At 36.2% G+C, this 22,240-nt stretch overlaps 2 protein-coding genes across 10 annotated transcripts in view; one reads left to right on the top strand and one right to left on the bottom strand.

Annotated features, from left to right (window-relative positions):
• The window catches only part of LOC108694399 (patronin), a 68,749-nt gene extending 61,991 nt beyond the window's left edge, over positions 1–6,758 (bottom strand). For all 8 annotated transcript variants that reach the window (XM_018203832.1, XM_018203826.1, XM_018203828.1 and 5 more), the window contains exons 1-2: positions 6,185–6,758; positions 2,140–2,849 (exon numbers count right to left, since the gene is read on the bottom strand). In XM_018203832.1, the coding sequence (XP_018059321.1) occupies positions 2,140–2,475 (336 nt within the window). In that variant the 5' untranslated portion in view covers positions 2,476–2,849; positions 6,185–6,758. The remainder of the gene's footprint in view (positions 1–2,139; positions 2,850–6,184) is intronic.
• Positions 6,759–8,167: 1,409 nt separating this feature from the next.
• LOC108694259 (cAMP-dependent protein kinase type I regulatory subunit) lies at positions 8,168–21,913 on the top strand. Of its 2 annotated transcripts, none has more exons than XM_018203632.1 (5): positions 8,168–8,343; positions 19,072–19,381; positions 19,476–19,742; positions 19,979–20,182; positions 20,880–21,913. In XM_018203632.1, the coding sequence occupies exons 1-5, from the start codon at positions 8,179–8,181 to the stop codon at positions 21,050–21,052; spliced, it is 1,119 nt and encodes a 372-aa protein (XP_018059121.1). In that variant the 5' UTR covers positions 8,168–8,178; the 3' UTR covers positions 21,053–21,913. The 2 variants fall into 2 exon arrangements, with proteins under 2 accessions (XP_018059121.1, XP_018059122.1); XM_018203633.1 differs by lacking the exon at positions 8,168–8,343 and adding an exon at positions 14,845–15,418.
• Positions 21,914–22,240: the final 327 nt, after the last annotated feature.

The following is a 22,240-nucleotide window of genomic DNA, read 5'->3' as shown; positions in this document are numbered from 1 at the left end:
AAAAACATTATAAATCATGCGACAGTGAAGTATTATCTACGTGATTTGCACAACAGCGTGCAAAAAAGCGCGAATTTGATTTGGTATCCCGCACGATCTTGATCGAAGAATTTTAAGTGTAAGGTAAAATAATATAATATATAAAACATAATTTCTCCGCATAGTAGAACTGTGATTTTATAAAAATAAGAGAATAAAAAAATCTCTTGTATAATGTATAAAGATACGGATATCTATTAAAAAAGATGTAGAGACTTGGAAAATAAAGTTCCATTAAAGAAAATCCAAAAATAAAGAGTCTTATACCTGTTTTCACCAATGTAGATTAACTTTAACCTTTATAGTACAAGAAAACTAACTATAGTAGCATTGAAATAGTGTCATATTTTGAAGGAAAAAATGATGAATTATAACAAATCTTACTCAGTAAAGCTGTAAAATATTATAAATCGACCTCTGCACTGGAAAGAGTCTGAATTAATTAGAATTCTAGTTGAAAATTGACAAAATATTCTGGTTAAATCTACTATTATAATTAAGAATTTTGATTGATACGACCAAAATCCTCTTCGTTCATTTTCAACCAGAAATTTTTCTCGCGTCCTTTAAAGGTACAGCTTACTATTCATCTTCCTAGTTAAAAATTAGAAAAAAATGAAGAATAAATTAAACCAAAATTAAAATAAATCCACATTGACGGAAATGGATCTAAATTGGATAACACCGCCACACATAGAAATAAAATTCTTTCTTACAGGTCAATAAATGAAGCTATACTGAACGATCAATGCGCTTCCCTGAAAACCGGAGTTACTCGCACAAAAATGTCGGTGAATTTATAAGTGTCCAGAATGGCTCTCGAGATGCATGATCTCGCTCGGGATCAGTCGGGGCAATTAAAGGGATAATTAGAGTTGTGCGATTCATCGTGGTAGTTCGCCGAAGACGCCGCCGTCCGAAGGAAGGCGAGTCCGTGTGCACAGGTGAAACGCCAGCAAGTTTTATCGCGCAATAAATAACATTGCGCGCAGGAAACGAACGCCATATTCGTCAACAACGTCACAACTCGGGAATAGTTTTACTGCCGAGCACGGTTCCCTCTAAGCTTCATGCGTCTCGCAAATACACGTGACAAACGCCTTCGGACACGCGGTCACGGAGAACGCGAATGTCCCACATCCTGCGATGAAAATAATCTTTGTCACGGGCCTTATATAAATTCCTCAGAAAATCTATTTACTGCATCTTAACCCTCTGGAACTGACGCCAAAATCTGTACACAGTTACTAACGCCGATTCTGTAAGACCCATTTAATTTATATTAATTAAAAGCGCTAATTAATTTCAAAGCGAATCAAAATAACATAACTGTTATAAAAAATAGAATGAATATAAGTATATTATTTTAATAAGAATAATCCAAATTTGTAGATGTACAAATTTGTAGATGTAAAAAAATTGAATTGTTTGACATTTTTGACAAAGAGATTATAATCGAGTGGGTTCAATAGATTGACTTACCATCAGTTCCAAAGGATTAAAGACGTCCTTCTTCCCAGATACTAAGTACTCAATGTATGCTAGTTTATCATTTTATTTATTATAATACTATAGTTTATTACTACAGTATTATAGTATTTCTAAAATCTCTGTGCTTCATAAGTCTTTTATCCAGAATCAATTGAATTACAGATTAACCTTTTCAGTAGATCCTTTTCAAAAGATTTTGGAACCACACAAAGCACAATACTGATTCAAATCTCCTAATATAAATTAATTTTAATCTCGATTAATCTATTCTTTATCTTTTTCTCTCTAGTTCTAAGAATTAAAAAAAGATAAAGAGTACATTAAACCGAGATTAAAGTTACTCTATGTTAGCAAAAATACTTGAGGCCCATTTCTATCAATGGATTAACTTTAATCACAATATCTTACTTTTAACTATTTTCCAAAAATTAAAAAAAATGCATTATAAACTGAAATTAAAATTAATTTACATATGATATTGATAGAATTATATATATTTTTATAATATATATGTCTTTCCAAGTCTCTATTCTCGTTTAACTCGCTATGTTTCTCGGATCTGTTTCCATTTCGGCCACCGCCGGAGGATAAGACAGGCAGAACACCTACCTGACGGGATTCGTAGGCGTCGGAGAAGTGATCGGAATCGCCTCCGCTGGACTGCTGGTCGGCTGCTGCCGCGGCACCGGTTGCGGCAGCAGAAGCGGCGGCAGGCCTGCGTCGATCGTCTGCACTCGCGCCGCGATCCATCGCCGCGTCGAAGAACACATGGACGGCGCTCGTACCGTCGGCGGGCGCGTCGTCGTCGGCGACGCCGTTGCACGCACGCTCCGGTTGTTGTTGCTGCTCGTCTTTTTCCTCCGTCGGCAGTGGCGGCGCAGTTTCTTCCTGCACCACCGCGGTCTTACTGCCCTTAACGAAGAACCGCGAGATCGTGTTCCACATTCAACGGGATGATGATGTTGACAATCGCGTCGGCATTCGTGGCTTCAATCAATGAACCTCGATCGACGCGGCACCCCGTACTCGTCATAGCCGAGACGACCTCGCGAGGAATTCCAAACCCACTGCCGATCTCCTTTCTTTGTTCAATAGTTTCTTTTCCTTTTTCTTAAGCAGTCTTCAGCGATGAAAATTCCCGCGATTTTTCCTTCGATCACTCGCGTATTTCACTGATCTTCTTGATCCTTAATCTACGTCTCGCTTTCCTCGGTTTATTCTCGCTTTGGCACACACATGCACGTGACACACTATGCACAGCTGCGTGGCGGCAAACGTAAACTCTTCCGTCGACGAGACACGTGGGAGGTCAACAAATTCTGTAACGATAAACGGACCATAAGAGTGAGAGAGAGAGAGATGAATACGAGGAGCTTGTGTTTCGCGAAGAATTTTGTTTTCCCACGTGTGTACGTCGGTGTCTCCTAGTTACAATGTCGCTCACGCGAGATAAAAGAGAATACTGGCATTACAATTTCCGGCCCTTAGCTCTTAACATCGGTCCATGGGTCTTGCTAACCAATAAGCTCTCTTCTCTTTCCCCACCTTTTTGATTCTTTTTTTTTTGTACCACTATGAAACCTTATAAAACCTTATTAAACCTTAAAGATAATGAAAACACAGATAATAGAAACAGAGAATAAAACAGACTTTAATTTACCCAAAAAATTCTAAAGGTAAATCGTAAATTACCTAACCGTAAATTTTAAGCTTGTCTTTCTAGCTGAACTTCTTGCACAATTCATCTTTTTTTTTTATTTTCTCCAATGTCGAAAGAAGGAAAGAGAATAAAGATGAACTGCAAAAAAATCAGCCAAAAAGAATAGACCTTAATAACACAGTTTCTGATAGATTCAAATTTCGTATTCCTTGTTCCTACAGTATTTTTCATTGTGTTTGAGGCTTAAGGCTTCCTCAGTTGTCATATATACAGAATAATAAACTTTCCGGAACTGACGGTGGGTCTATTGAACTATTTAATTATAAATTTTTTATCAAAGATATCAAACATATAATATAATTTTCTTTATTTTACATCTGCTTTGAATTATTCAGAGTACACAATTCTTCATCCCAAAATTCCATAACTTTTTCCTAATTTCCAGAGAAAATTTCATTATTTTCTCTGACTTTCAGTAATATTTTAAATTGTTTTGCATTTTCATCTTGATTCAAAAATATTATTAAATATTATTAAGAGATCTGACATCAATTTTGACATCAAATTTGACATAGCAATGTAATTACTCTATTAATTACTATTATTATTGCTTGTATTTTTAATTATTAAATTGGTAGTATTTAAAAACTGCGCAGATGTGATGTACATAACATAAATTTTTTTAAAGTCAAAGTTTTTTATTCGAGTCGTTATTTTGATTCCTTGAAATTAGTTAGTCCTTTTTAATTAACATAAATTAAATGAATCTTACAGACCCAGCGTCAGTAACTACGTTACTGTGATTTTGACGTCAGCTGCAGACGGTTAAAGAATGGTATGCTGAGACCGTGAATGATGCACAAGATACATAAATAAAAATTCTGTGTACATCACCGGCACATGTATTATTGTGAATATTGTAATGCATGTGGCAGTGAAGATGTTTAAGACCCTCTGGCTGTAAATTAAAAATAAAGATGAATTTGACCGCGTTTTTATTGACGATAAAACAGCCGATTTCCAAAAGATTCTCGTGTCTTGATTCAAAGTTAAACCTGATTTCAACTAATTATAGAGTAAGTGGAACTCATATTCTTCTTTTTTAAATATAATGACAACGTAATAAATTTCACGAATTTTAATGATTACTTATTATTGAATTTTTTTCAAGTATTATAATAATTTTTTCTATGCAAATGTCTGATTACGTTCAACTAATATCATGGGCAAATTAAAAATGTTTTAAATAAATATTTTCTATGTAATTAAAGAGTTCAATTATAAAATCAAAAGACTAAACAGTTATTAAATAAAATTACATGAAAGATGTGTGATTACAGTTATAAAAATATTACAGTTATATAAAATTGGCATTAAAAGAATATTTCCCGTAAAGCTATTCAATAATTAATGCTAATTCTATTAATTAATATATATTTTTTCTATTCTTCTCTAATTTAATTATTCAAATTGTACTAGTATAAATTAGTTTTTCATCACTCAATTTGTGAAGATCATATAAATATTAATGTCTCAAATGGATTATAAATATACAATGAGTCGAAATAAAGAAATTAAGGGCGATATTCATTCTTAGTCCTTATATACGATTTAAGATCGTCTTAAGTACAGTCTTAAAATGTCAATCACAGACTGGTATAAAGTATTTATAGTCGGTTCTATATTTAAACCCATCTTAAGTATAGTCTTAAGATGTCACGAACCAATCAGAGTCATATTAACATTACGGCATTACTTAACTAAACTAAAAAGAATTTACTAAATCTTAATACATATTTCTCTGAATAATATTAAGTAAACATTTACTTACAGTAAATATTCACTTAATAAAAAAAAAGACAGTTAAATCAACTTAATTCTTGTACCAAATAAATATATGTTTACGTTTAGTTAATATTTATTTAGAACTATTCAGGCAAATATTAAAATTTAATACTTTCTTTCATTATATGAATATTGATCTAAGTTTACACTTTCAAAAAGACAAATATAGAATAAATTAAAAATAATATGACAAAAATTTGATAAATCTCATTATCAAAAAACTGTCAACAATTAAAACTCTCACAAATCTCGCGGAAAATAATGTAAAAATAAGTACTTCTAGTTTTTATCAAGATTGTAAAAGCATTTGTGTAAGTATATTTTATCGCTATACGATAACAAACTTCACTTTACAGCTTTCGCAAACCGGATAACCTCAAACCGAAAGAAAACACAAGCTATCGACATACCAGACAATCAAAAGAACTTAGACTACGTGACCGAACTTGAACAGTCTCGTGACGTTATAAAAGCGCTTGCCCGACATCGCAATCTCATCGCCGATGACGGAGAATCCATCCGTTTCGATGTTCCCCGCTGATGCTTACCGGCGACGCGAGACGTCCTCAATCGAACGTGGTCTCCCTCTTCCCCTCTGTTCTGTTCGAATCCCCTTCCCCTTTCCGTTCCGCGACTTGACACGTAAAGTAATGCCGGGCGAAACGCGGCCAAAGGACACCGTCGCGAGAAAGAGAGAGAGCGAGAGAGAGAAGACTTTGCTATTTTCGTCGGGAATGGCAACGACGAGTCTCTCTTTCCTCCTCACATCTCTCTCTCGCTTTTTCTCGAAGGAGACTACGACGCGTATCGATCCTTCGCGCGAGGAACGACCGGGCGACGACGTGAGCGAGAGGAAGCGGCACGGTCGAAACCGTCGATCGACCGTCATCGTCGTCGCACGGCTGATTCACGCAGCATTCGCGCACACACAGTTGGGGATCTGGGATCCCTACACTCACGCGCGCGCGCGCGTGTATATATATATATATACATGTGCCTGCGCGCGCGCGCGATAATCTCGCGTTCTATACGCGTGTTCGTGCGTCGAAGGTCGCGTAAATGCAGGGATCAAGGATCAAGGAAGAAATCTTCTAGGAACACGTATAAACACAGGAAAATCCTCAATCTCATCGCCGACGAAGGAAGTACCTCTATCCTCTTTCTTCCTTTCTGCTGCTCCTCTCATGAGACTGGCTCGGCCCTGTCCCTCTTTCTTCCTCTCTCTCTCTCACTCTATTGGTCGTTCTCGCTCTTCCTCGTGCGAAACCCTCCGAGGTCTCGTGAGCGTGCTCAAGAGTATCCGGCCGCCCGCGTTCGTTGACAGCCAACTTCAGATTCCGGTGCGTGAACAAGATCGCACACGCACAGACACGAGGTATCCGCGAGGATATCTTTTTGCGTATCGTCGAGAGAGCACACGCGAGGAGAGAAGACGGCGCGACTCTCTCGCGAGTCCCCGATTATTCGCGCTCACGCTCGGCTCCCCTCCTCCCCGGGGGAAGGATCGTCCGTCCCGTCTGATCGACTGACCGACCGTCGCGGAGCGATCGCGTCCGACTTCGCACCGCTTCAACGCCGTGAAGTCCGTCGCGTCCGTCGCGAAGCGAAGCGACGAGGCGCGGCCCGACGGATCTCCGCGAGCTGGGCTTCCGCGTATATACACCACACACCAAGGGGCACCTCTCTCTCCCTCTCAGCGCGGAGATTCACCCGTTCGTAGGCAGCCAGCAGTACGCCGCACGCAGCAGCACTCCGCCATCCATCGCGATACGCACGATAAACGAGATGATGATCGGGCGACCGATCGAAATGATGGCGATTGATCGAGAGGTAGTTCCGCCACGATCTATCGACCGCTCGCGAATCGATTCGCGTGGCGCGCATGCGCGCGAGTTTACGGCGCGGCTATGTTCATGACTATACAATGCAACGGCGCGGTTTTCGAGCTGATTTCGATTGGGTGAGCTGAGTTACATCGATTCGATTAATGTAAGATTAATTTTAATCTCGGTTCAATTTACTCTTTATCTTTATCTAATTCTAGTGTTCGTTAATTAATATTGCTTTAATTTATTTTTCATCTTTCTTTAATTCTTAGAAAAGAGTAAATCGAAATTAAAGTTAATTTATACTGATAAAACTGTACGTAAGAATTGAACAAAAATAAATAATAAGTTAAACCGAGATTATAGTTTTACGTTAATAAAACTGAATCTTTTATTTCTATCATTGTAATTTAATTTTGATTTCGATTTAATTTAATCTTTATTTTTTTCTGATTCTAAAAGTTTGAAAAAAAGAATAGAAAATAAAACGAGATCAAAGTTTATCAACATTGGTAGAAATGTGACTTATGTTTTTATCAAAGTAAATTTTATCCATTTTTATCAATGTAGATTAATTTTAATCTTGATTTAACTTATACTTTCATGTTTTTCACCAGGTTTAAAAATTAAAAAAATATAAAGAGTAAATTAAATCGAGATTAAAATTAATTTACATTAATAGAATTAAATAGACATAAAACGCGAGTATTTTAAATCGATAGATAATAAAAAATTACTGAAAAATCATTATCATGTCAAGAATTCATAACAAAATTATCGTCAAAAATGTATCGAATGATATCATTATATTATTTTTTCCTAAAGTAACTAATCTACTTGATTTCATCTTTTGATCCCATTTTGTATTCAGGCTAGAACCATGTCTAGTTCAATTTATATGACATAAATTCGTCACGTACATACTTATACGTATACATTTCATAAATTTTTGTAAAAAAATCTTGTAAAATAGACTTGGAGAACTAACTTCATTAATTAACTTTGATTAAATTATCGATTCGTAATAAACGATAACGAACCCAATAACAAACAATGACAAAAGACTTCGCGCGAATTTTGAGAATTGTCAGAATCATATCCGAATTTCCTTCAGTTCATTTTATTTCCTTTCCTTAAGATTCTCGATTTTCAGTACTAAAAGAAATACGACCGAGAGCTAAGATCGTTACGTAAATATTTTCGAAACTCCGAAATTACGAGCGCAAGATCGCGCGACAGCGACACTCGGTCGACGAAGGGCGACGCCGCGTCGCGTATCACCGTCGCCGATAAAGCGGCGCGCCGTGCATCATCAATATGGCGGCGAATCTTGAGGAGGAGCAGAGCTTACGCGAGTGCGAGGAATACGTGCAGAGACATAATATCCAACAGGTCCTGAAAGACTGTATAGTGCAACTGTGCGTGGGCCGGCCCGAGAACCCGATCTCCTTCCTGCGGGAATACTTCCAGAAGCTGGAAAGGGTACGTAAGTTGTGCGCGGTTGCGATTAACCTGATCGCGGAGAAAGAGAGATAATAAGGATATATGTCGCAAGTCCCCGACTCTCCTCGCTGCGGAAGGTAGCGTCACAAGTTTTTTCAACAAAAGGCTGAAGTTTCCCCGAAATAGGTGACAAACGTCGTATATAAAGGACACGTCGAAACCCTCGCTTCTCGATACAACAATAACGCGATACATTGATTGAGGTCATTTGATTATGCTATGTATCGCTCAACTTGATGAAAATTACAAAAATTACAAAAATGAGCAAGTTGACTAGAATGTTTATAATTTTAGATGTTTTCCATTTGTTTATTCAAGTTGACACAAATCGTTCTGTCTTTGTTATTCATAGAATGTCAAGAAAAATAGACTGATGACTTGTCATTAAATGGAAAAAAGTTTTATTGTAACATATAGGGATAATTATTATTAACATATAGGGATTGATTGTATATCTTGAGATGAGATAATTATAAATATGAGTGATTTTGACTGGAATATAATTTTATTGATCAATGTGTCTTATGAATTTACTCTTATAATTTTTATCTTGTTTTAAGATAATACAATTGATCTCCTAATGAATTTTCTCTTTTATAATTTCCACTAAGTTGTGTGATACATAATCAAACTTCGAGACATAACCAGAGATGATCTCCATTTCCTGTCCTTTTCTACTAATTTAGTTTAATTTTAGTCTTAGTCCTCAACTAATTTTAGTCTTCAACTGAGACTCCTCATCTTTTTCTAGTTCTAAAAAATTTAGCCTGGTTCTGTCAATGTAAGATTAATTTTAATCTCAGTTTAATTTATTGTTTATCTTTTTCTAATTCTTAGAATTATAATTAGAAAAAGTAACAGTATAATTATGTCAGTATGTTTCTGCTAATATAATTTAATTTTAATCTTGGTTCTATTAATTCCTCATTTTTTGTAGTTATAAGAATTAGAAGAAGATGAAGAGTAAATTGAATTGAGATTAATCTACATTAAGAGATTAATCTTAAATTGAGACTAAGCCATAGAAAAAGATGAAGTTAAATCAATCAGTTAATTTATATTGATAGAAACAGACATCTGAGAGCTTCTCTTCTTATCTTCCCAAACAGCGAAGATGTTTACCCAAATCTTTCTCAAAATTTTAAGAGGTTTATTGATACGAGCTTATTGCATTATGCAATATACTGCATCTTTTAAAAGAAATCTTTTTTAGTTTTCCTGGTGTGCGAGAAACTGCGTTTATATAACAGATTTTTGCCTCTCTACTTTCTTCGCGTTCATTGTCCAACAATTGCAGCAAAAGGAATAAATGAATCGTATGGTGATTTTACGGCAGATTATTCTACGTTTGAAAGAAGCGTTATCAGCACTGTGCTTCATTTGATAAACATTGCAATCTATAAGATCGTTTTTCTCCATGGAAACCGCATCATGTTATCTTGACGTCATAGATAATCATGGTTCGTTGAAAAATATTTGAGGCTTTTTGTCAGACATAGTAGCGAATAAGCATTTTGTACATTGTATATTTGGCTCTTTCGCAAAATTGATACGTCGGAATCGTAATGACCAACAGACAGCATCATCGTAGGATAGCGACAAGTGCTGCTATCTGTAGCCATCTTTATTACAGTCGTTACAGCAGATACCTGAAATACCGTGGATGATAAACTTTGTATCATAAAATTTATTTTTTTATTTCTACACTAGACTTCATTAAGACGTGATTGAACTAGAAATTGAGATTGAGATTGGATTGGAATTTAAGCAATCAAAGCGAAGAGATTGGTTTTCTTTCTTTTTATTGGTTAAATTGCAATCCAATTTCAATTTCAATCTCTAGTTTGATCACAGCTTTAGAACTTCCTTTCTCACTTTTGCCAAATATTATACATATGTCCATTTCAATTTAAGTTCTAAAAGTATATTAGTTCGCTATAGAAAACAGACGTACATACAGAAGAATATCATTCTCAGAAAAGTGACTACTCTAAAATTTACTTTTTTCTTATAACGGTTATCTTCTTGTAAAAAATATTTTCTTGATAATAATCTTAAAATATAATTATTATAAATTTTAGAAAAACTTATTATATACTTAAAACAGGAATTTATTTTTTTTTTTGGAATTTATAAATTAATCGAAGAAATAATTTTATATAATAAACAAAATTTGTTTTAATTTAATAATTTTGATTAAGGTCTTACTAGGATTCCGACTATATTTTGAATAAATTTGATTTCTGTGATGAAATTATGATTTACAGATATATGAGCTTTTGAAATATTTGAAACAAGTAATTATTATTTACATGTACAATATGTATTTTTCTGTGTCCACAATGGTTTCTTTGCCTATATCTTTCTCATTTTCTGGCCCATTTCTATTAATTTTAATTTACTCTATCTTTTTCTATTTCTTAGAAATGAGGAAAATAAAAAGTATGTCAAATCGAGATTAATGTTAGTTAATATTAGCAAAAATGGGCTTAAATGAACTCATTTCTATGAATGAGTTAACTCTCTAATGATTAACTCTCTTTAATCTCAGTTTATTTAGGTTCATCTTCAGTTTATTTTTATTGCTATGTTGGACTAAACTTCCTTTTCATTTTTGCCAAACATATTTTATCGGACATATTTATTTCACTTTAAGTTCAAAGACTATATATTTGTTCAGTTAAAGAAAACTTACTTTATTTTATTTTTATCTGATTCTTAGAATCAGAAAAAGATAAAAAGTAAATTAAATCAAGGGTAATCATCAGAATTATTTTTATTAAAAAAAATCAGACTTATTTCTATGCACAATTATTTCTTCGAAAGCTACATCCTTAATCAGATAATTTAATAACATCTGTAATTATAAAACTGATCAATTATAGCTATTCCTTGTGAAGAATGGAATGACTGTGACTGGCCAGTTTCACAACTACATATGTTATTACTTGAAAAAAGATGCAGTGTAGTCAATAACTCTCTCTGTGTGTGTGTGTGTGTGTGTGTGTGTGTGTGTGTGTGTGTGTGTGTGTGTGTGTGTGTGTGTGTGTGTGTGTGTGTGTGTGTGGTGCAGATTTTATCATCAGCTTCGAAAGTTAATTCAGTCGGTTCAATTTACTTTTATCTTTTACTAATTCAGAAGAGGATAAGAAATAAGTTAAACTGAGATGAAAATTAATTTACACTGGTATAGGAATAAACATTTACTGTTTTTCAGTGAAGTTTCTGAAACAAGATAAGTTAGTTTTAAATTAAAAATGAAATGAGGTAACGAATATTGAAAATTAATCTCTCGTGAGAAATAAAATATATGCAAGGTGCATAAGGTTCTCTGCAGAGAAGTAAAATGAATAAGAAAGATTCTATTTAATTAACGTCATTATTCTTTGTCAAATATTCCTGGCTGATCCGTTTATCAAAATGGATTTATAAAATGGATTTATTATATGGAAGGGCGGATATCTTATGATTGAAATACGTCAATCGGAGGAGCAGACTATATCCTTACTTTGGCGTGATCCTTAATGCAGTTTCCGTAAGCCCCAAGACCTTTTGCCGCCCGTTACCTTTCCCATTTAACGTTAGCGACGCTGGAGCAATTACGTTAAGCAACCAAGTTCGTGCGGCCGCCACCCACGCGATTGAAGAACGCGACGCATGTCACCTAAGAAGATCGAAGGCTTCACTAAGGCGATCAAAAGATCGACGGCTGCCTAAAATAAACGGAAACGCGATTGCTATCATGCGGAAACATCTCCGTCGAGGAACGGCAGCGGATTCCGAGTATACCAAGAATCTAGAATTTTTGTAACAATAAAATGGCTATCGAATTTATCAGCATTTACCACGGATATCTTGTATTCTGTCACTCTGCGACGTAAATGTTTACCAAGTCGCACAAAGTGCGTAGGCCGAAGGCCGTTTCCGAGGCAGAAAGCAAAATATGGCGAGGTATTTCACCGCTGCGGGAAGAATCGATATGAGTAAACAGGGTTTCGTCAAGGTGACGTTAATTTCCTTTAGTGATGACGATCTCGTTGTTTACTGAGAGACAACTATTTGTTGTTTGTGATATATATAATTGCACGACAAAATAATTATGATTAGAAGCTCCATTTTTATAATTGGACACTATAATTTAAGTAATAATTATTATTATATTATAGTTCTATACAGAAAACATAGTTGTTCCAAAAATAACTGTAACTATCCTTTTCCAAGGCGGCCAATATATATTTTTTATACATAGAACTAAATATAATAATTATTACTAACATTATAACAGTACTAATAATTATAAATAGTGCTTTGTTTATCACTATTATTTTATCATACAATTATAGTCACACATCAAACTTTTCAGTATGTATTTCTCAACCATTTAAATGAAACATTCCCTTTAAACGATTAAAAAAATGACAGATTCTATTTGATTTCTGACAATCTGCAACGTCAAATTATATTGAATGCTGTCTAAAAACGGTGAACAAAATACCTAGCTTAATGCGGACGCAATTGATATCAATCTGCCGCAATATGCTTGGCACTGCTAGCATATAATGTATTAACATTTTACCTAACCGTTGCTCCGTCGAACAATCGTTTGGGAATGATTGTTTCCGTTCCCATAATGCCGAAGGGATCACGCGAGGATGTCTTTCGATCGAACGTCTCCATGTCGCACGCGTCAGTCAGCGTGACGGTGTCATCGAGGAAGGCGAAGATGCGCGCGGGACGGCGGATCATCGCCTCGCGTGTTGGCCTTCCGTGCTTATGCGATATATGTACATGGCAAAAAGCGCTTGCGAAAGAGAAAGAGAGAAAAATGCATATACGAGAGAAGAGAAAAAGTGGAATTTATTCCTCTGGAATAGAAAAATCCCTCGAGAATGATGAGAGATACGACGCCTGCGGGATGGAATAATAATCGCGAGACCTAGGAAGACTTATCGAGGAAAAAGGGGACTGAAAGACGCGCAAACATAGAAGTATTGAAGCGAAAGTTATGACACGAGATATAAGAACGAGGAGTAAACAAGCGCGTATAATCAACTCGTGGAATAAAGTGTCCTCGCAATTATAATCGCGAGGGAGTCTGCGGGAGCAAGAATTAAATGGGATTGGATGAAGACTTCTGCAAAAAAAAAATCAGTCCCTTTTTTTCCACCACCCTTTTTTTTCGTGAAAGTTGTTTCAAAGCGAAAAAGATGAACTTCAATTACTTTCAGAGAATTTCTCATTAATTGAAGCAAATGGTGCACCCTTCTGCAAGAATTATTTACCTTAAATAACCGCACGAATTTTTTGCTCAGGTTTACGTGGTCGTGAAACACCCTCTGTCGTGTCTCGGCCATAGGAAGGGCGTAGTAAGAGAAAGCGGAAAGAAAAAGAAGGAGAACTGCATCGCGCGGGGATGAAAAGAGGGCTTGCAATTGTGTGTGCGTACACATAAATGTTGTATGCGTATGTATGCGCGCAAAAGGAGAGAAGGAGAGCGCGATATAGGGGCAGCTGATCTAAACATAGAGCACGCTCGAAATATAACGAGGCGCAACCTTATAGCCAAGATAGAGAGACGGAAACAGAGAGAGAGAAAGAGCATGTTAAAAGCACCGACAGTTCACAAAAATGTGAGATGCCATAACCGAGGGAATCCAGCCGCCGATAGATTGTCCTCTTCCTGCGCGCCGCGGCGCCGATTTTCCTCCGACGTCATCGCCAGGAACGGTGGTCGCGTCGTGGCGCTTGAATTTATGAGAATAAAATATTCAACTGCCTCCGTTTGACAATAACGTCGGCAACGTTGTACAGCAAACTCGGGGGACAAGAGATGAAAATTCACGTAGGTAGCAACGAAAGAAAATCCAGTAGAGAGACGAGGGCGATATTAATATAATACGATAATACGAAATAAACACAACGTATAATAAAATAACAGGAAAATGGAAAAAAAAGAGGAAATACTGTAATAATTATAGATAAATAACTATTGTTATTTATTGAACGCTTTAGGATGATATATCTTATGAGCGCTGTGAACAAATACAATTTAACAGCAGAATGTATAATAATTTAGACGCAAGGTAATACAAAGATTACTGAAGATAATTAAAAAGAATAATTATTAAAGTATAATTACTAAAAGATAATTAAAAAGAAAAAAGTAAAGATAGCAGAGATAAATTTACATAATTAAAGAATGAGAATAACAAAGATTAGTTATTATAAATAAAATCAACGGACTCTTTAATTATTTCAATTCATTTACAAAATTAATGTCTAATCTCCAGACTCTTTCACTGGCAACTCCAGTTATGGCATTGATACAAACTTTATATGTAGTGGGACGCAAAGTAATAGAAAGTATAACGGTGTCACTGAAACATATTTCCCACAAATCCAAGTACTACGAGTCTCAGGTTTACGAACCGAGGTCTTGAAAAATGCTGTCATCATTGCCGCCGCCGCCGCCGCCTCCACCACCATTACCGCGGATCGATCCACTGGAGTTGCTTACGTTCGCGCGTTAACGCGAGCGGAAGACCTTACTTACCGACTACCACGAGACAGCATCTCGGCGGCATATCCGTCCCGTCCAGGAACCGTCGGGCAGGCGCCGAGTACGGCGGCGAGCGGTCAAACGAGCATCAGCAGCAACAGCAGTACGCATACCGACGCTGTCGCGCCGACGGACGCACAGACGCGCGCGCGTGCTAGATCTTCTCCGACCTTTAATTGGATTCCGTTCGAGGCCTTATAAAATCGCGAAGCGTGCGAGAGAAGAAGAAGAGGAAGAGAAGGCGGACGACGACGGAGACGCGAGATCGCGTGTGCGACGACGGGACGACGACGGTGGCGGTGACGACGACGGAGACGATCTCCTTTTCCGTGCGTTCGCGAGAACCTGCGAGATCGCCGACCTACGACACGCTGCCGCGAAAAGCGGTTGTTTCATAAGTGTTAACGCGTCGGCGGAAAGCAGAAGAACACGGGGGCAGACGGAGAGAAGGAGAGTGAAGGAAAAGGAGGAGGATCGAAAGAAATGATGAATAAGGTACGAGAAAAAGAGGAACGAGTGCTCGTAATCGTCCAAGTTATGCGCGCACGTAATTGATCTTGAGCGATAGATCAATATTAATCATCGGAGTTTTGCATTTTAAAATTCTACGTTCCTTTTCATTTTTTCGTCAGAAGTAGTGATCTTACGATTTCTTTGCAAATTAAAAGTGAAATGTCCAAGTGGAATGGAAAGAAAAGAATTACGTGAAGAAGCTTTCCCGATTGAAAGATTTGTAACTTCCAAGAAGTCGATCGTATAATTGTCCGTGAACTTCTTTCCTCTTTCTTATCTTTCTAATTCTGGATCTCTAATAATGTGTTATTATTTCACAAGAGTTATATGACTTCAACGAACTTATTGGATTTATGTTTCTAGGAAAAATTTATATGACCATACAATTATTATTAAAGGAAGAAAGCCTTCTAATTTTGGATTTCTGATTATGTATCTTATAAGAGTTATATGACTTCAGTAAACTCATTGGATTTGTATTTCTAAGAAAAAATGATTGGCCGCAATTATTAAAGGAAGAAGGCTCGACTTTAAAAGTCACAAGTGTAAACAGTAAATATATCAGAGAAGGCTATCCTTTTTATTAGAAAAATTACAACAGATACTTTTTAGTCTTGCTTGATATTTTGTCGTCTCTTATATGGCACGAAAGATTCTTAAATGGCAACTATAGTCTTACTATGCTACTCGCGTTGGTATGAGAAGCCTTCTTCAACGAAAAGTAATTTTCTAAGAGTAGTATGGCATTTACTCAGTCTTTTTATGTCATCTTCCAATCGAATGAAAAAAAAAAACAAGATACTTTTAAGAGGAATCTTAAAGTATCTTAAGATCAATGTAAAAAATGTTCGATATTATCGATCAGTCAAACACTTGACTTAAAAATTCTTACGGTCATTATCTCAGAATAATTAATATATAATTATAATTTTTATATAACTCATATTCCTTATTGAATTTTCAAGAATATTCTTACATATTTATTCAACATTTATTTTTATTTTTTTTTAGTTCAAACTTTTTTCAGAGATATATTTTCTAGTCATCCTTGAAGTATATTTCCCCACTCACACACTTTGCGAAAAAGATATAAGCTTGAAAAACACTTGCGCTGAGATCCTCTTACGTCGAGAGTGTGCCTAAGAATGTAGACGTGTATGGGAATGTATGCGTGCAGCATTTATTCGCCGCAGCCGATGATATACATACATATATGTTATCATTGACGAGATTGTATAAGAGAGTGTACGTCTATTCGTTGATTCCGTTGATGACTTTGAGTGGAATCTAATACGGCATGTTATATATAGTTATGCACATAGTTTATCCAGTTATTCATGCTCGCATGCGTTTCTCATTCCGATTATCTGACTACATAATTCTTCTGTTCCGAAGTTCATTTTAGATGATCGATAATTCGGGAGAAAAAACGGGAGAAAAGTTTCATGCCTAATTTTATGCTTCGGATGTAAAACGCACAAAGTGGAATTGCGGAATCGCGGATTGTATTCATGGAATTAGAACGTGTTCTATTTTTGCGGGCCGAAAGCGCGCGTCCGCCAGGTATGCGTAGTAAAACTAACAGATTTAATAACTATCATCCTAGCGATAGTCTAGTGTTTCAGTTATGTATATTGTTTGTAATAGCAATGACATAATGCGTCTTTATTATATTAGTGCAGGCCTGCGATAATAAGCTGCGGCAAACAAGAATACAGACAAGAGTCGGTTTAATTACATTTGCTACGTGCCTTTATTTATATGCAATTATAATTTGAATTGTTTGTGACGTATATTATTGTTTCCTCTTAATTGATCATTTATATATTTGCAATTTGCGTTGAATTGTAAATAGGATCCCGTGCCATTTTATAGATTATCCATAAATTGCGTTTAAAATGTAAACAGATATAATCGAATTCGCGACGATTTCGAAGGATATGATTTCGTCTGGCGTATCTATTGGATAATTCCGATAAATGCAGTTCTGCTCTTCTATTTTTAATGCATATCAGAGGCGCATGTCAGGCGCCTAGACGCGCCTTTGCGGAGGATTCATCGGATGGTCAAGTTTTATAAGTTCATTGGGAGCTGCGTTATATCGAGCGATCATTAGTGAATCGCGATCAAATCCCCTCTCATTATCGATAATTGCCATTCATAAACCTGATGATGTCATTGAACAATTTATTCTAAAATTGAAACTTGAATGTCTCTCCCATTGAAAACGTCCAAATAACGTTTTAATGAAGATCTTCTTGCAGGATACAGACTAATTGCAAGATTTCATTCCAAATTTCTAGTGTCATCCTGCGATTTTTTTCTCAGACATATTTTTACCAGCATCACTTCTGTGTTTCTCATGAATGATTAAATAATAGATACAGTTTCTCACTGTATCTTAATTTTCACCAGCGAGATCAAAGTATACGATTTATACGGAGAGATATTATTTTTCTTTCTCGAATTTATTTATATGTGACTCGTGAGACGTACAAATGTCGCGTTCTGAATGTATTCGTCGGTTTGTAAGACCCCGAAATAGATGTGATCGCGATGGCTCCTTGTATGCGGGTAACGTTAGCGTGCGCCGGCATATTATCATGGCAATTAAAGAATGAATTGCGAATTGCGCTGATTTGAATATACTCGTTAGCACGAGGCACCACGACGAGGCTCGCCACGAAGAGAGACGGCGCGTTCGTGCGTGAAAACGCCAACTGACCTATGGCATTATTCGCTTACCTCTCTCATCCCCGGCGATGTGCATCGTACATCGTATACATAAGCGACGGTAACATGAGGTTTTATCTAAAGACCTACATAATTTATAATTTCATGGTAATTAATATGCGCGATGAGGCGAAAAGCCTGGCCACGAGGGTCAGGCGCGTGGTTAATGAATTATTAATTTGCGTCTTTTTTTTTTAGCAATTTTGTGTTCCTCCCGAATGTGCAAGCAATATGATAACCGTAACACGTCGCTGTGATGCTCGTCGATGGGGATCGACAGAGATAATAATTGTTTTAATTCTTGGTTGAAAGTATATGTTAGTGTACATTTTCAATCGAAAATTAGTTGCAAAAAATTAATTAAAAAGAAATATTTGAAATTTCAATGTGAAAAATTTTTAAAGGTAGCGAACGTGTTAATTTATTGTACACTCTGCAATACTAAGACATGCTTCTACATTATTTATCAGGAAATCGATAACCGATTCTTGTAAGAATATTGTTATATTGTTTTTTTCTTTCTGTATTAATTGACTGTATAATTATATGTCCGAAGAGATTCCTTTTTATCGAATTAACCCGTTGAGATTGACAAATCGATTCGATATATCAAAAGAAATAGGAATAAATAAATAATATAATATACAAAATGTAATAATTATATTGACTAATAATTATATTGACTGCTTTCAGCAGAAAAAACAGCTAATTGTTGTAAGATTCTTTAATATGATTAATTTATACAGTTATACATTGAGTGAGGAACTCAATATAAAATTAATCATATTAAAAACTCGTTAAAGCTGCTTTTTCTGCTAAACGCAGTCATCGACATTTTAGTTAAAGATCTCTCATCATGCGTACTGTCATCTCAGCTAATACTTTATCTCGTTTATTTACAGGAACAGGCTCACGATGCCAAACAACAGATCGCCACGAGTCCCGAGGATACGGAAGACATGCCTGCGGGACAACAGGGCCCGCAGGTACCACGACGGCGAGGCGGAATCTCAGCGGAGCCGGTCTCCGAAGAGGATGCCACCAGTTACGTCAAGAAGGTCGTACCTAAAGATTACAAAACCATGGCTGCCCTGAGCAAGGCCATCGCCAAGAATGTACTGTTTGCACACCTAGACGAGAACGAGCGCTCCGACATATTCGATGCGATGTTTCCCGTGACCTTTCTGCCTGGCGAGGCGATCATTCGTCAAGGTGTATATTGCTCAAATATATCGTTTTGTGCTTCCGTCTGGTTGGTTTGTCGCATTAATTCATGGAATAAATGAATGTCATATATTTTTCCAAGGCGACGAAGGTGACAATTTTTACGTGATCGATCAAGGAGAAGTCGAAATATTCGTCAATGGCGAACTGGCGACGACAATCGGCGAGGGTGGGAGCTTCGGCGAGCTCGCATTAATTTATGGAACTCCACGCGCCGCCACAGTTAGAGCAAAGACCGATGTGAAGCTCTGGGGTATTGACAGGGATTCCTACCGCAGAATTCTCATGGGCTCTACCATAAGGAAAAGGAAAATGTACGAGGAATTCTTATCCAGAGTTTCAATACTCGGTGAGTTCGCTCGAAAATGTTCATTTCCTAGAGAGGATTATTATCCTACTTCACGTAGTAAATCAATCGGAATTTCTTCTTCAGAATTCTTAGAATAATAGAATCTTCTTACTCTGTTACAGACTTAAAATAATAAAAGTAATCCTTATAAGATTTTTAAGGATGTTAGAAAATAAAATACTATAGGAAGATAACATGGAGAGGGCCATCAATAATATTTACGATGCACTTTGCAGAATCCTTGGATAAATGGGAAAGACTTACAGTGGCAGATGCTCTGGAACCAGTGGCGTTCGACGACGGTGAAACGATAGTTCGACAGGGTGAACCGGGTGAAGATTTTTATATAATTGTCGAGGGTACGGCGGTGGTCCTTCAACAACGTTCGGAAGGAGACGAACCCGCAGAGGTCGGCCGTTTAGGACCATCGGATTACTTCGGTAATATATAAAATCCGGAACAGTTAAAAACGAATTTTCGTGAAAAGTTGATTACAAAATAAAGAGGATATATACTTATTATAACAGCGAGATAATGTTTCTAATATTTCAAAAAAACAAGAATTTACGATTTTTTCTAATATTTAAAGTTTCTATTCATTCACTACTATCTTAGATTGACGTCAGAAGCGAAAAAACATAATAAAAAGAAATATTTTCGATAAAACAATATTTGCAATTAATGAAATAGACTTATAAAATATACAAAAGATTATTCTTATTTCTGGGAGAAATTAAATCATATTTATTTCTATATAATTATTAATTTAACAGTTTGTCAGCATAGCTGTCAACATAATTCATTTCATTTTGTATTATGCATTATGGATAATTTATTTTCCTTCTTCAGTTGTATGATTATTTATTAATTAATGAAACAAAAGGAAAATTTGCAATATATTTTACAAATCGATTCTATCGTGGTAATAAAACATTTTCATATTAAAATATTTTGCAAGAATTTTCATTGTATTTTCTTGCTTCTGATGTTACTCACAATCTGCAATAGTAATGGTGAGTGAACAGGCGCTTTAATCTAATTCTGCCATTCGATTAACCACTAAACCTATAAATTTTTATGTGAAATTGTGTATGCAAAAGAGAATTGAAATAACGACGTGAATTTTTTTTGTTACAGGAGAAATAGCGCTACTGCTAGACAGGCCCCGAGCGGCAACTGTAGTAGCTAGGGGTCCGTTGAAGTGTGTGAAACTAGATCGGGCACGGTTCGAGCGGGTCTTAGGTCCGTGCGCCGATATTCTGAAACGCAACATCACCCAGTATAATAGCTTCGTGTCCCTTTCCGTATAAACTCGGTCTTTCCGCATCCTCCCTCCTCTTCCTAATTCCAATCTCGTCATTGCAGGCATCGCTGCCGATCATCCCCGACTTCATTTTCCGAGGGCTACGTTATTTTGTCGTACCATAGTTAAATCTTTTTTTATTTGATTAATATTTATATATAAGTGAATTAATGTGTTACGTCAGCTATCAATCAGATGTGTACACGCCATACACACAAAAAAACACAAACGGAATCGTTAGAGAGACGCTGTTAATATATTTAAGGCTATTTACGCACTGTGTAGCTCGCGACTCGATGCCGACGCGCATGCGAATTCATATTGACGTTGATCTCTTCCGCGCAATCTGTTCCTACTAAGATTCTCGTGCACGAGAAATTATTAATCCGTTAACGTCTCTTTCGAGAAGCTAAAACTCTAATTTTAAAAATAAAATTTATAAAATAATCTAAAAAAGATCACAGATGATACCAAATGTTAACAATATGAATTAGAGAACAGATTCGTAAGATCAGGTTCCTTCTTGCTTGAAGACGCTAACGAGTTATCCGGTTAATGGCACGTTGCGTGCATTTCGCGTGCATTGTAGATATCTTTGATCGAAACTAATACGATATGTCCCGACGTAGTTTATAATCCTAAGAACTACGTAGAAAATGCAGGCGCTCATTAAGCTCATATTATTACGCGAATTCGTGATCGAACCACGTTAAATTATTCGAAAGTGATTTTAAGGCTTCTATTACATCAGAAGTGAAAAATTGTATTGCCTCCCGCTTTTGTTCGATAGAATAAATTAGTGAAGTATTTTTTATGCATTCACGATAAATAATTCTGTCTACACTTATTTTTTATTTTGAATGTAAACTTCACAACATCCAATTAAACTTGGCAGATTTTATTTTACAAATCTTCAATGAATTTTACAAGTCTATTCTATCAAAAAAAAATTAGTGACATGTAAAAAGCTGAGTTCTTTCATTACAAATATATTGTAAGTATTGTGTAAAGCATATGTAATAAGTTTTCATTTCTGATGTCTAATCCGATATAATTACAGTAACGAGCCAGGAGCCGTAAATATTATCCATCAGCGAAAGGATCGGCGTTAACGATATTTTCTCGTTTACTGTTATATATTTTAAATGTTCTATGTTGTCTCATGAATTGTTAAATTATTTAACATTTAAATTAT

This window comes from Atta colombica, unplaced genomic scaffold (genome assembly GCF_001594045.1).
Source record: "Atta colombica isolate Treedump-2 unplaced genomic scaffold, Acol1.0 scaffold12, whole genome shotgun sequence".
In the NCBI taxonomy this organism is placed as follows: domain Eukaryota; kingdom Metazoa; phylum Arthropoda; class Insecta; order Hymenoptera; family Formicidae; genus Atta; species Atta colombica.
The sequence above is the reverse complement of the archived record's forward strand: the minus strand, read 5'-3'. Positions and strand labels throughout refer to the sequence as shown.

What these genes read in the sequence shown, in the direction of transcription:
- LOC108694259 (XM_018203632.1), top strand. Translation starts at nt 8,179, where the DNA reads ATGGCGGCGAATCTTGAGGAGGAGCAGAGCTTACGCGAGTGCGAGGAA. An exon ending in CGAGGCGATCATTCGTCAAG is followed by an intron (nt 19,382 to 19,475) that starts GTGTATATTGCT and finishes TATTTTTCCAAG; the next exon opens with GCGACGAAGGTGACAATTTT. An exon ending in AGGACCATCGGATTACTTCG is followed by an intron (nt 20,183 to 20,879) that starts GTAATATATAAA and finishes TTTTTGTTACAG; the next exon opens with GAGAAATAGCGCTACTGCTA.